This window comes from Lithobates pipiens, unplaced genomic scaffold, assembly GCF_037356315.1.
Source record: "Lithobates pipiens isolate NorthernLeopardFrog02 unplaced genomic scaffold, aLitPip1_a1.2 Scaffold_13, whole genome shotgun sequence".
Classification (NCBI taxonomy): Eukaryota; Metazoa; Chordata; class Amphibia; order Anura; family Ranidae; genus Lithobates; species Lithobates pipiens.
Window position 1 is genome coordinate 546,432,179 of NW_027507718.1, and position 15,015 is coordinate 546,447,193.

A 15,015-nucleotide genomic window follows, 5' to 3' on the forward strand; every position below is an offset into this window, starting at 1 on the left:
CATACCAGACTCAAAGGGCCTGACATTGTCAGATCAAAGTCTGATCCCGTTCATTGAAGTCGTATCGAAGTCGAACAGGGCAAAGTCGGTTTAGAAGTCGTCCAACTTCCATGTCGGAGCAGTGTGAACCCCGCCCTAGTGTGACAGGATAAATAGTCACATTAGTTTGCATTTCTGGGAGCAATTGGGCAGTGGTGTTAGACGTGGAAACAAAGCTATGCTGGACCTTTTAAATTTTTTGGAAATCCTTTATTTAAATAAGTAGCTTTGCTGACCTTGATGACGCCCTGGAGAAGGGACGAAACGCGTCAACCTACTTCCGGGTTCGTGTTAAACCATTGACGCAAATTTCCGTCTCCGTGGAACGCACGCCAACTCAGACGATTTTCTTACTGATTCCTGTTTTTTGCCAAAAATCCTGTAAGTCGCGCATTGAATGCGCTTGATAATTGATGCCAAACGTTACTTCACTATGAGTTCTCCGTCTGTTTCCCCATCTATGGAGTGTGGTATATCCTTCCTGTCTTAAAACGTCTCCCTGCAAGATTTTACTGAGGAACCCTCCAGCATATCCCCAGATTATTTGATCAATGCCTTTTTGATCTCAGACTGCAAAGTCTGAGGATCCAATAATTTTGGTGAATGGGGACACCAAAGGGGGAGCCACTTCACCGATCCAAACGTTTTGGAGCACCGTCGCATTTTTCACTGAAGCACCTGAGCACTTTCAGATTTTCTGTTTTCTCTTTACATTGATACGATAGGCACTGTTTATTAGGATGTATATTGCTTGATATAGGCTGCTAGGGCTGCTTTATATATTTTTCATTGTAAAAGGGTAAACTTAAGGAAATTTTTAAAAAATACTCAGGAAAGGAAAACCTTGGATCTACGAATGATAATACCATTAGAAACAACAGATAACAGGCTGAATGTGGACCTCTAAATCCCGATTCAATCATTTTATGACCATCCTCTATGACTCTTTCGCCCACGCCCATTTCACAGCCCCCCGATCTACTCCTTATTGGCTGGTTCACTCACCTGTACACTGAACGGTCTCATTCCACTGTGGAAAACCATCGCGATCCACACATGTGATATTGGTGGATGACGGGTGATATCCGAGATCACAGCTCACAGTTAACACGTCGTCAATGTCATAGGTTTCTTTTTCATGACTTATGATGGACGAGTTCTTCGTTGGCGGTTTCGCACACTGACCTGAAATACAACAAACAGGCTTCTGTTCTAAAGAATGAGCAGATGGTGTATATTTCCAAAATACTTCCGGTCTAAATAGCAAAACATTTTTTACAAGAATAATCCACAAAAATTTGTAAATACATATTATTAATTTCCTTTCCTTGTAAAGGGAGATTAGTGATGGACACCTTTCATGATAGACCACGTGGTGATGTTGAACTCCTTCTTCCAAATCAAGTTAACTCATTAGGAGAATTTGAGTACCGTTTGGTGGGTGGTCAAACACTTCCTTGTGTTCCGGCCATAGGAATACCTTTTTTTTTTTTTTTTATAAATTCTTTTTATTCGTTTTAAAAGAAAAAAGTACAGAACATAGCCTTGGGGCATTCCCCGGCTCAAACAATACAACACAACAGGTAAGGCAGAACACCTAAAAAAACTATCAGCCTAGCCCAAAGAACATACAAAAACCAACCCCATAGCTTGTTGCTAAAATTGACAGGAGTAATGTAAGTCCCAGTAATTAACATTAAGCATAGTGATGCACTATAGGCAGTCTACCAACAGAGATCTACGGGTGGGCGTCAACCGGATACTCAGGCATCCCAAACGCTACCCTAGAGAGAGCTTACCAGAGGAGTTGTCTACTGGATAGATTAGGTTGATAACCCAACAGGGCTGTCCCGCTCCCCAATCGTTGTCTCAGACTCCAACCAGATATACCAAACCTTCTGAAACTTCTGAGGGAAACCCCGGATGGAATATGCTTCTTTGTACAGTGGTATTGCAAGGTTAACTAATGATTTCCATGCACTCAGGGTGAGGGTCACTGTAGGGGCCCTCCACCGAAGCACAACAAGTTTCCTCACATAGAAGAGTAGCAGCCCCAGCAATGTGCGGACTGCCCGCGAGGGAACCAAAGCATCCACCAACCCAAGCAGACACATCTCCGCCGTCTGAGGTATAGGGATCGTTGTCAGCTCAGTAATAAAAGAGAGTTTTCTTGACCAATAATGTTGTACCACGGGGCAAGCCCAAATCATATGAATGTACCCCGCCAAATCCGCTCCACAGCGCCAGCACTGTGACGAAGAGTCAGGGTAAATCCTATGAAGTCTACATGGGGTGTAATAAAATTTATGTAGTATTTTAAACTGAATTAGCCGATCTCTTGAGGAAATCAAATGTCTAAAGGGGGAGTCCCAAATTTCCTCCCAGTCCTCCCCATCCAATCCCGGCAGCTCCGCCACCCAAAATTCCCTAAGTTTTTCCAATCCACTATGAACCGAGGGCTGCAAAGCCTTGTAGATCATGGACAATGGTTTAAGCAGCGACTCCTGACGTAGAAGCGACTCCATATTAGACTGGTATAAGGTCAGGGGCGAACCACCAAACTGAGTGCCAAACGCATGACGAAGCTGCAGGAATGGGAAGAAGTACACATTGGGCAAATTAAACCTAGATTTAAGCTGGTCAAATGTCAGCAATGCACCATTCTCACAAATGTGGTGTAGACACCGAACGCCCCTCGACGCCCACACAATCGGATCTGGAATAGAGTAGAATTCAGGTAGGGAGGGATTGAGCCACAATGGAGTATTAGGAGAGAGCACTCGGGGCCCAGTCGGCCGGTGGCCACACACCCCAGACCACGCCCACAGCACCGTCCTCATCGAGACTGTGAGAGGACATAGGAATACCTTAATGCATTCTCTGTATTAAGGTAGAAAACCTTGTGCAGCTCCCCCCCCCACACACATTTACTTGAGCTCAGAGGCGTCGCTAGGGGGTGGCTATTGGGGCTACAGTCCCGAATCTGGGGCTCACAGCCCCGAGTCTCTTGCTGCAGGGTCCCTGCCTAACCAGCGGACCGCGGCCACGGCTGCAGTGGGCAGGCTGGCTACATGAGAGAGGCAGAGGAGAGTAGCGAGTGGGCAGACGAGCAGAGATGACGTCATCTCTTTCCAACTGCTCCACATCAGCGCTCTTCACAGCTGGGCCTCTTCAATGTGGCAGCGAGGTGCAGAGAGATGATATCATCTCTCACTGACCGCCGCACATCAATGCTTTTCTGCACTCACAGTGACGTGGAGTGGAGGTCACATGCTTCCTGTCATCGGTGGAGCTCCACTCTGCAGCCAGACCCCCCTTGCTTCAGTGTCGGAGGTGGGGTGGGGAGCAGAGAGATGACATCATCTCTCACTGCCTGCCCCGTTTCACCGCTCTCCTGGCCTCACTAAATGGACCAGTGCTGCCACCCTGCCACCAGTGCAGCGACATTGCACATTTGGTGGATCTGGCTGGCATGGAAAGTTACAATCCACATCAGTTGGCAAGTGACATTCCACATCTGGTGCCAGGTGATGTGGCAAGTGGCAACCCACATCTAGTGGCAGGTGACATGGCAAGTGACAATCTGCAAATGGTGGCAGATAACGTGGCAATCTGCAAATGGTGGTAGGAGACATGACAAGTCACAATCTGTAAATGGTGGCAGGTGACGTGGCAAGTGACAATCTGTAAATGGTGGCAGGTGACGTGGCAAGTGACAATCTGTAAATGGTGGCAGGTGACGTGGCAAGTGACAGTCTGTAAATGGTGGCAGGTGACGTGGCAAGTGACAATCTGTAAATGGTGGCAGGTGACATGGCAAGTGACAATCTGTAAATGGTGGCAGGTGACATGGCAAGTGACAATCTGTAAATGGTGGCAGGTGAAGTGGCAAGTGACAATCTGTAAATTGTGGCAGGTGACGTGGCAAGTGACAATCTGTAAATGGTGGCAGGTGACATGGCAAGTGACAATCTGTAAATGGTGGCAGGTGAAGTAGCAAGTGACAATCTGTAAATGGTGGCAGGTGAAGTGGCAAGTGACAATCTGTAAATTGTGGCAGGTGACGTGGCAAGTGACAATCTGCAAATGGTGGCAGATAATGTGGCAATCTGCAAATGGTGGTAGGAGACATGACAAGTGACAATCTGTAAATGGTGGCAGGTGACGTGGCAAGTGACAATCTGTAAATGGTGGCAGGTGACGTGGCAAGTGACAATCTGTAAATGGTGGCAGGTGACGTGGCAAGTGACAATCTGTAAATGGTGGCAGGTGACGTGGCAAGTGACAATCCACATCTGGTGCCAGGTGACAGTGGAAAGTGACAATCCACATCTTGTGGCAGTCGACATGGCAAGTAACAATCCACATCTAGTGGCAAGTAACAAGCTGCATCTGGTGACAAGCGACGGTGGCAAGTGACACGCTGCATCTGGTGACAGGAGATGTGACAAATGACATGCCCAGGGCTCCCACTGATTCTGCATTATGGTGAGTTGAATCACTTGCTTACCACCGGTGTGCTCCCCCCACCCCCCCTCCGCGGGCCTACAAAGAGGTTGGTGACCACTGCTATGGGCTCTAGCCCCAGATCTTTTGCAGACCTAGCAATGCCCCTGCCTGAGCTTGATCTTGATTAAGTGCTGTGCTAGAGAGCCGCAGCTCTCTCCACTCTCTCTCTCCTGGAGGCAGTAGCAGGAGCCTCCCATGTAGCCGATCAGACACATAGACACACAAATCTCTCCATAAAGAGGACCTGTCATGGCCCATGCTATCACAAGGGATGTTGTTCTTCCCTTATGATAGCAATAAAGTTAGTACAAAAAAAAAAATTAATAACTTTTTCTATAAAAAATGTAAAGGGCCCCCCCCCCCCCCTCCTACCGTGCTTACATGCAAATTCCAAAGCATACGTTACTCCCGTACACATATGTAAACAGCGATTGAACCACACATGTGAGGTATTGTCGCGAACAGGAGAACGAGAGCAATAATTCTAGCACCAAACCTCCTGTGCAACTCTAAACTAGTAATATGTAAAGGCCTTTAAAGCTTCACCTATGGAGAGTTTTAAGTACCGTAGTTTGCCGCCATTCTAGGGGCAGACGCAATTTTAAAGTGTGACATGTTAGGCATCTTTTTACTCGGCGTAACATCATCTTTCACATTATACAAAAAGATTGGGGCTAACTTTATTTTTGTTTTTTACTCATGAAAGTGTATATTTTTTTTTTTAAATTGCGTTTGAAAAAAACTTTTTAAATACAGTGTGACATAAAAAAATAGCAACACTCACCATTTTCTTTTACAGGGTCTCTGCTAACAAAAATATATATAATGTTTTGGGGGTTCTAAGTAATTTTCTAGTGAAAAAATATTTTTTTAGATTGTAGGAGGGAAGTGTCAGAAATGGACCGAATGGGATGTGGTAAAAAGAAATAAAAAATCCCTTTGCAATCACTTGAAAAATGTGTATTGAAGGCTGATATCTATTTGGAATGGAATCGTGCTAATGTGTGTTTTATGTCTTGTTGCTCATTTACTGAAAAGTAGGCATGTGCAATTCGTTTAGTTCCGAAATTCGTGTAACGAATTTTGACAAATTTGTTAATTCCAAAAATATCTAAATTTCCGAATTTTTAAATTTCCAAAATTACAAATTTCCGTATTTCGAATTTCCGAAATACGAATTTCCGAATTTCAAATTTCCGAATTTCTGAATTTTGAATTTTCGAATTTTGAATTTTCGAATTTTGAATTTTCGAATTTGCAAATTTCCGAATTTCCTAATTTTGAATTTTTGAATTTTGAATTTCTGAATTTTCGGAATTCGAAAATTCGGAACTTCAAAAATTGAAAAATTCGAAAATCTGAAAGAAAATCAGTAAAATTCAAAATAACTAACTATTAAATTATAGGTATTTTGAATTTCCTTTCAAATTTGTCTGTTTGTGAATGTAACAAGTACAAATTTATCTGAAGTTACGAATTATTGGAAATAACGAATGCCACATCTAAACAAATGTAACGTAACAATCTAATAATAATAAGTAACAATAATAATAATAAAACCTTTTTATTATTATTATTTATTATTAATTTGTTCCATTCCATTTGTTTAGATGTGGCATTCGTTATTTTGGATAATTCGTAACTTCAGATAAATTCGTACTCGTTACATTTACAAAGCCAAACTTGAAAGGAAAGGAAATTCCAATACCTATAATTTAATAGTTAGTTATTATTTCAAATTTTACTGACTTTCTTTCTTTCAGATTTTCAAATTTTCGAATTTTTGAATTTCCGAATTTTTGAATTCCGAAAAATGCGGAAATCCAAAATTCAGAAATTCGAACTTCGGAAATTTGAAAATCCGAATTTTCAGATTTCCAAGTTCCGAATTTTTGAATTTCCAAAAAAAGAATGAAACAAAAAAGAAAACAAATTAATTTTTTGTCAGGGCACATGTCTACTCAAAAACAAAATTCCAAACGTAATTTTAATTTAAATACTGTATTTATCGGCGTATAACACACTTTTTTCCCCTTAAAATCAGGTGAAAATCGCGGGTGCGTGTTATACGAGAATCCCCGCCCATCCCCTGCTGATTGTGAGTGGAGCGGAGCGACCGCCACCGACATATACAAAGCTGAGTGTATTCGGCTAGCCTCGGCTCCTCTCGGCTCCGCTCACAGTCACGCCCAGTCCCAATCCACTGGACCTGTGTTATGTCCATCATAGGGGCAGGACTGCGAGAGGAGCCGAGTCTAGCCGAGTACACTTTGTGTATATCGGCGGCGCTCGGCTCCTCTCCGTTCACAGAGATCGGCGCCAATTTTAAATAGCTGGCAATGCTGCAAAGACACACAAGGCTGCAGATGGACACTGATAAGGCTGCATTGATGGGCATTTAAATGTAAGTTTTTTTTCCTTAAACTTGCCTCCTAAAAGTTTTTTTTCCTTAAAATTCCCTCCTAAACTTGGGGTGCGTGTTATACGACGGCGCGTGTTATACGCCGATAAATATGGTAGTTTGCTTGGGCCAATACCAAATGATGCGGCCACTGTATATGCTGTAATGGACTGTAGTAGCACTATCTGCCTACATTAAACCAGAAAGCCACCTATAAGAAGAAGTTACACTTTAAAAAAAAAAAAATTAAAAGTCAGCAGCTACAAATATTGCAGCTGGTGACATTTAATAAAAAGACACTTACCTGTTCAGGGATCCAGCGCTGTGCTCACCAGGGCCAGTTCTTCGCTGGTCCTGGGGTCCCAGGTGTCGGCATGTTTAGTGTGGGAAGCCGGCTGTGACTCATTGCGGCTTGACAGTAATACACACACACAGATCCACGTTCCTGCTCTGTAAGAAGTGATCGCGGGAGTGTGCGCATCGGCTCCTCAGTGCCCAATTTGTTAATTCAGATATTTCCGAATTTCCAAATTTTCGAAAATTTGAAATTTTCGGAATTTCAGAAATTTGGAAATTTAGAAATCCTAAATTTCGGAAACTCTAAATTCGGAAAAATTTGAAATTTTCGTAAATTGGAACATTTCGTAAATTGGAACATTTCGGAAATTTTTCGGAAGTTCAGAAATTGCAAAGTTTCGGAAACTCTAAATTCGGAAAAATTAGAAATTTCGGAAATTGTAACATTTCGAAAATTTCGGAAGTTCGGAAATTCTAAATTTTCGGAAACTCAAAATTCGGAAAAATTTGACATTTTGGATATTGGAACATTTCGGAAATTGGAACATTTCGGAAATTTCGGAAGTTCAGAAATTGCAAAATTTTGGAAATTGCTAAATTTCGGAAATTGGAACATTTTGGAAATTGGAACATTTTGGAAATTTCGAAAATTCGGAAATTCAAAAATTAGAAAATTCCAAATTTTTTAATTTTGGATTTATGAATTTCTGAATTTCGAAATTTGTAAAAAAAAGCAAAAAAAAGACTGAAACGAAAACAAACAAAAATTTTTTGTCAGTGCACATGCCTAGAATCTGGTGCAGATGTGCATAGTAACTAATCAGCTTCCAGGTTTTATTTTCAAAGCCGAACAACCAGAAATTAGAAGCTGATTGGCTACCATGTGCAGCTCCACCAAATTCCAAGTGCATCGGTTTTAGTAAATCTCCCCCCCAGTACCACCGATTGTATATAGATAATGGTACTACAGTATATTGTAGCACACACAGTGGCCACATCTCTCTGTAATGGGTATCGTTTGTTTGGGCCAACTTGGACAGCTGAGCCCTTTAAAATTTTAAAAAGCGTAATAAAATTAAATGTGGAATGATTCCAACACAAGTACCCCTAGGGTAGGTAAAACGATCGACTTCAGGACTCACCTAAACACTGAACTGTCACATTCCACCGCGGGGTACCATTATGGCTCTCACATACAATATTACTGGATGATGGGCGATATCCAGTGTCGCAGCTCACAGTGACCACATCACCAATGTCATAATTAAGCTTTATTTCACTCGTAATAGACAAATTCTTCCCTTCTGGCTTAACACAAAGCCCTAAAATACAAAAAAAAAAAAAAAAGGTCAATCAAAGAATTCTTGTTAGTATTTTCTCTTGAATTGTATTTAAAGCATTTTTTTTTTATCATATTGTGTCACACCAATTACTAGTCAACATGTTATATTTATATATACAGTGGAACCTTGGTTTATGAGCATAATCCGTTCCAGGAGAATGCTTGTATTTCAAAGCACTCGCATATCAAAGCGAGTTTCCCCATAGAATCAATGGAAACGAAGATAATTCATTCCACATTGACTTCCATTAAATGCAATACCGCATGTGACCAGAGGTGGGGGGTGGCGCCGGAGAGCCTCGGAAATACTCGGGGACAGCTTGGCTGAACTTGGAAAAGCCTTGGAAAGGCTCTGAAGCATTCGGGAACAGCATTCCGAATGTTTCCAAGTATATCCGAGTCATTCAGAGTATTAACGAACGTCTGCGAACCGTTCCGAGTGTCCCCGCACCTCTAAACAAATGCGGTACTGAAGCGCCCATTAGCTTGAATTCTGCTTGTTTTGCGAGACAACACTTGCAAACCGAGTCAGAATTAAAAAATAAAAAGTTGCTCGTCTTTCAAAGCGTTTGTTAACCGCGTTACTCGTAAACCAAGGTTCCACTGTATATATATATATTATGCAAACACATGGAAAAATAAGCTACTATCCTCTGAATAGTTCAACCTCTGAATAACTAAGCATGTTTTTGCTGGTGTGTACATATTTCTGAAGGACTAGGCTATGGTAATTGTAGCTGTATATGCAGGGGTGGACTGACCATTTAGCCACTCGGGCACTGCCTGAGGGCCCCCCCCCCCGGGCCACTAGGGGCCCCATCAGGGTTGACAGCCTCAGTAAAACTAGGGACAGTATGTAAAAATCTGTGTTTTTTTTTTTACATATGTCTCTGAAATGTCCCTTACCGACATCCTTTTGGTCTTAAAATCCTGAGATTATAGTTGCCCCACCTCTCCAGTACCTTCTCAGCCAATAGAAACATGTCTGTGTATACTGTGTGTACATGTATGTGTATGCTGTTTGAATGTATGCTGTGTGTGTGTGTATACTTTGTGGCCCCATAATCTCTGATTGCCCGGGGAGCCCATAATTTCCTATTGCCCGGGGGGCCCCATAATCTCCTATTGCCCGGGGGCCCCATAATCTCCTATTGCCCGGGGGCACCATAATCTCCTATTGCCCGGGGGCCCCATGAGTTGTCAGTCCACCCCTGTGTATATGTGTGCTGTGCCCTGCTACTGTGTTGGAAGAGGTAAATGTCACACAGGGTTCTCACTTATGTGGGTTGAGGGGCTCCAGAATGTCTCTTCCGAATCGAGATTTTTTTTTTTTCAGGTTTCTTCAGTATTGGTAACGTCTGGGTTGGGTTCTGGAGTCTAGAGGCTTCGAAGAGTCTTGGGAGGGGTAAAGCCTCTAACCTGGGTGTCCACACTTTACTGGTGGTAAAGGTGTGCACAGCCTTTGTAATCAAGGGACTGGCCTGTTTTTTTAATTTTTTTTTATTTTTAAGTCAAATTTTCCGGGATAAAGCTTTTGGGATCCACCACCTTCTTCTAAGATCCAAGCAGTATGGGCTTTAGCAAATGTTAAAAACAAGCACGCAGGGCAATAAAAGCAAAAACGTTGGTCAGATAAGGAGTAGAGAAGAGGGCTGTGGAATGGAAAGGTAGAGAAAGCGTCTCAAGGGTAGGACCATTCTACGGCTAGCTATACATAGACATAGATTTCTCTTGTTCAGGCTACAGGAATAGATTCCTCCATCCAAACAGCGGATGATAGATTCTCTGCTCCCAGCTATTGTACTCAAGCAGCTGTAGCACCTTTGGCTGCTTGAATACCCAAACAGTGACTGTATCTGATAGGTTGAAGTCATTATATATAAACAAATTTAAACCTCTCAACAAAGTGAGCCCCTCAATCCCATGAATACGTCATCTGTGACGAAACATTTAGGGGCGTGGCTATACGGCAAGCATCTGTAGTGTACGGGGGGGGGGGGGGGAACGGAGATTGGTGTGATCCGACCCATTGCATTGAACAGTGAACTATCGGAACAAGGAGTGGGTGTGACAGTATTAGCTGGTGCACTACCCTGGGTCCGCCATGACCACCATAGATCGCTCCACCAGTGCATGAAGTTTCGTGATCCGTTTATCTTTGGCTTGTTTTGGCATGCTTTGATTTTTACACATGTGAGTGCAATAGCGTGGGTTTGTTAAGTTTTAATAAATGTGCTGTGCTTTATCACACTATTTGGAGCGCTTTTTATTTTCATGTGGAACAACCATTACTTGAGGAAAAGGAATTGTGACAGCCACGTTTGAAATCTGGAGATCCAATTTAACCCACAGGGAGTGCGGTTAGAAGCGAGTTATGCCGAACACGAGAGTGGGAGGCGAATTTAACGAATTTAAAGTGGAAGTAAACCCATCGATTTAAACAGTTAAAAAAAAAAAGGCATGCCGGGAATGCTAACTGCACATTGGCTGTGCTCTCAGCCAAACTATCAAACCGTCCAATGGCTGATCTCATAACGAATCACATGTGCAGCACCATAGCAGTTGAAGATTAAACAGAGGCAAAGATGGCAGCTTCCTTGGCTGAAAACGATAGAAGTGTTTACTTCCACTTTAAAGAGGAAGTAAACCCTGATGGGTTTACTTCCTCTTTTTTTCCCTGCAAAGGTAAAGCATAATGGACTACTATGCATCGCATCGCATCGCATAGTAGCTCATTATGTGTCACTTACCTGACACAGGAGCCAGCGAAGTCGCCGCTGTCCCCTGTAGTCCGCCGCATCCATGTTGCTGGTGGCGTCTCGCAGCTCCGACGAATCACAGTGGCGCAGCCGCATGCGCACGTGAGTCGACAAATTAGGCAAATCCATTCTTGGATTTGCCGCATTTAGTGCGCATGCGCCGTAGACAGCGGTGCCCATTTTCGGGCAAATATCTCCTAAACCATATAGGTTTAGGAGATATTGCTTGGACCTACAGGTAAGCCTTAATCTAGGCTTACCTATAAGTCCAAGTTGTTTGGAAGGGTTTACTTCCTCTTTAATTAATATAACTAAATCAAATTAACTGATTAACGAATTAAAACGTAACAAAACAATTTTTTTCTTTTTGCACATGTCTAGCTGAAAGTCCGACCGTGTGTGCGCTCCATCGAACATTTGTTGTCGGACTTTCCGCCAACAAATGTTGGCTAGCAGGTTCTCAAATTTTCCGCCAGCAAAACATTGTTGTCGGAGTCTCCGATCGTGTGTACACAAGTCTGACGCACAAAATGTTCACGCGTGCTCGGAATGAAGCAGAAGGAGCCGCACCGGCTATTGAACTTCCTTTTTCTCGTTTCGTCGTACGTCTTGTACGTCACCGCGTTTTCTCGCGTTTGTAATTGTTGACCAACATTTGTTTGTTGTGACCGTGTGTATGCAAGACAAGATAGAGCCAGCAAAATTTTTCACGGTTTTGTTGTCGGAAAGTCCGATTGTTTGTACGGTGCGGTGTACGGTGTACGATTGTGTGTACGGGGCATAACGGGCTTGAATTTTGGCAGTGGCACGTGCTGTACTCAACTGTGTATGACTAGTTAAAACATACCGTATATACTCGAGTATAGGTCGATCCGAATATAAGCCGAGGCCCCTAATTTACCACAAAAAAACTGGGAAAACTTATTGACTCGTGTATAAGCCGAGGGTGAGACATCCCTGTGTCCCGTCCATCTCTGTGTCCATCCCTGTGTCCCGTCCATCCCTGTGTCCATCCCTGTGTCCCGTCCATCCCTGTGTAGATCCCTGTGTCCCGTCCATCCCTGTGTCCATCCCTGTGTCCCGTCCATCCCTGTGTCCATCTCTGTGTCCCGTCCATCCCTGTGTCCATCCCTGTGTCATGTCCGTCGCTGTGTCCCATCCGTCGCTGTGTCCTGTCCGTCGCTGTGTCCCGTCCGTCGCTGTGTCCCGTCCGTCGCTGTGTCCCGTCCGTCGCTGTGTCCCGTCTGTCGCTGTGTCCCGTCCGTCGCTGTGTCCCGTCCTTCGCTGTGTCCCGTCCGTCGCTGTGTCCCGTCCGTCGCTGTGTCCCGTCCGTCGCTGTGTCCCGTCCTTCGCTGTGTCCCATCCGTCGCTGTGTCCCGTCCTTCGCTGTGTCCCGTCCATCCCTGTGTCCATCCCTGCCTATCTGTGCCAATCTGCAGCCTCTGTGTGCCATGCCGCACCTCTCCTCCTCTTCTGACAGACGGCGGCCATTCCTCTGTTCAAAAGCCGCGCCTCTCTGTCTGTGATAGGCGGAACACTCAATTTCCCAGCAGTCAGTGGTCCGCCTATCACGGACATCCGCTCATCCTCATACTACGGACGAGGATGAGAGGATGTCCGTGATAGGCGGAACACAGACTGCTGGGAAATTGAGTGTTCCGCCTATCACAGACAGGGAGGCGTGGCTTTTGAATAGTGGAATGGCCGCCGTCTGTCTGCACGACACGCTGATCAGGTAGGCAGACGGCGGTGACTCGAGTATAAGCCGAGGGGGGCACTTTCAGCCTAAAAAAAGGGGCTGAAAATCTCGGCTTATACTCGAGTATATACGGTACCTAGTTGAGTTACCTATTTATCACATTGTTTCTCTGCTAAAGCTTTAATTTGTTGTACTAAAGTTTAATTTCAACACCAGACATATCACCTGAATCCTTCCTCTGTGCCCCTAGATCAGGGGTCTCCAAACGTTCCAAACAAAGGGCCGGTTTACTGTCTTTCAGGCATTAGGGGGACCAGACTGTGGCCTATGGGAAAATTGCTCAAAGTTCCTCAATGGGGGGTAAACAATACCCCATCATTGGTTGTATCGGTGCCTCATTTATGGTGTCAGTTGAAGGACTAGTACCCCAAGGGCTGGATAAAGGCAGGCAAAGGGCCACATCTGGCCCCTGGGCCACAGTTTGGAGACCATTGTCCTAGATAATGCATGTAGTCATAGATGTGACTTGTGTTATAAAGCTCACATAAACGAGGGGTCTTCAAAAAGTTTCTGCGCTTTTTTTTTAAATATTTTATAGAGTTAAAAAAGTGTGGAAACCTTTTGAAGAACCCTCACGATATCTGTAGAAAATGTCTCCTGCACTCACCTATACAGCATACAGTCTCATTCCATTCGTCGCACTCCACGCACGTGATTTTGGCGGATGATGGGCGATCTGCGGGGTCATATCCCACTGTTCCATTGTCAGTGTCTTTTTCAGTCCTTGTGATGGATAAGTTGCTCGCTTCTGAAATAAAACAAAACATGATAAAGAAGGCTTCTGGTCTAAAGAACAAGAAAGAAGGCGAGATGTATTTTTAAAACTGAGGCCGCGTACACACGCGGGGACTGTTCGGCCAACTTTGTCCGCTGAACAGTGTTTCGGCGGACAGTCCGCTCGTGTGTGGGCGTTCAGCGGACAGTTTCAGCGAACAGTCCGCTGAACAAGGTTTTTCGGAATTTCCGAAAAACTGTCCGCTGAAACCTTGTTTCAGCGAACAGTTCCCTCGTGTGTAGGCTTGTTCGACAAACTAAGTTCCGCGCATGCTCAGAAGGGATTTACACGCCGAAAGTTATAATGCAGTGTATAGGACGTCGTATTTTTCGTCCCGTCGTACGTGCCGTTCACGTCATCGCGCACGGTTTCAGCAAACTGTTCGTACGTCGTGTGTGGCCATGTCCGTCCATGCTAATTTTGAGCGGACTGTTTGCCGAAACTGTTTGACGGACAAAGTTGGCCGAACAGTCCCCGCGTGTGTACGCGGCCTAAGATTTGCTAAAATTAGTAATTGGGGTGCAAACTGTGAAAACACCGGGCGTTGTCTATTTGATGTCGTGTAAATGTAACGCCTTTTATATTGGAAAAACTGCTCGACAATTTCGTTGTAGTACCAAAGACCGTATTTACTGTTCTAATGCTGCATATGCACGATCAAATTTTTCCGTTGTGCTCTTAGTCCGCCGGACCGCATTTTACCGGACAATCCGATCGTGTGTGGGCTGCAGCGGACTTTTTTAGCGTACTTGAGTTTCAGTGGACAATACATCCGTGAGTATGCTAGTCTGGCGGACTAAGAATGACGCATGCTCAGAAGCAAGTACAAGAAGGAAGCTATTGGCTACTGGCTATTGAACTTCCTTTTTCTAGTCCCCGTCGTACGTGCTGTACGTCATCGCGCTAGCAATCGCCGGACTTTCCGTGTGTCTGTGTGTGGCCAAGTCCGTTCGGTAGAAAGTCCGGGGGGACTATCCGCCGGTTTGAGTACGCCGGACAGTTCGATTTTGTGTACAAGGCTTTAGAATGGAAAAACGGTCACTGAGGTCAGCAGACATCTTGGCCTATACCGTAAGTTTGATGTGTCTCTAGTCTCATTCATTGCTCGGGCTGTAGTTCCCAAAGACCCACGAG

At 44.4% G+C, this 15,015-nt stretch overlaps 1 protein-coding gene across 3 annotated transcripts in view; it reads right to left on the reverse strand.

Annotated features, from left to right (window-relative positions):
* LOC143975807 (receptor-type tyrosine-protein phosphatase kappa-like) overlaps window positions 1-15,015 on the reverse strand; it is a 228,823-nt gene that overhangs the window by 143,649 nt on the left and 70,159 nt on the right. For 2 of the 3 annotated variants that reach the window (XM_077478356.1, XM_077478354.1), the window contains exons 3-5: window positions 13,714-13,854; window positions 8,389-8,568; window positions 1,045-1,224 (exon numbers count right to left, since the gene is read on the reverse strand). In XM_077478356.1, the coding sequence (XP_077334482.1) occupies window positions 1,045-1,224; window positions 8,389-8,568; window positions 13,714-13,854 (501 nt within the window). The remainder of the gene's footprint in view (window positions 1-1,044; window positions 1,225-8,388; window positions 8,569-13,713; window positions 13,855-15,015) is intronic. The other variant, XM_077478355.1, reaches the window with a different exon arrangement.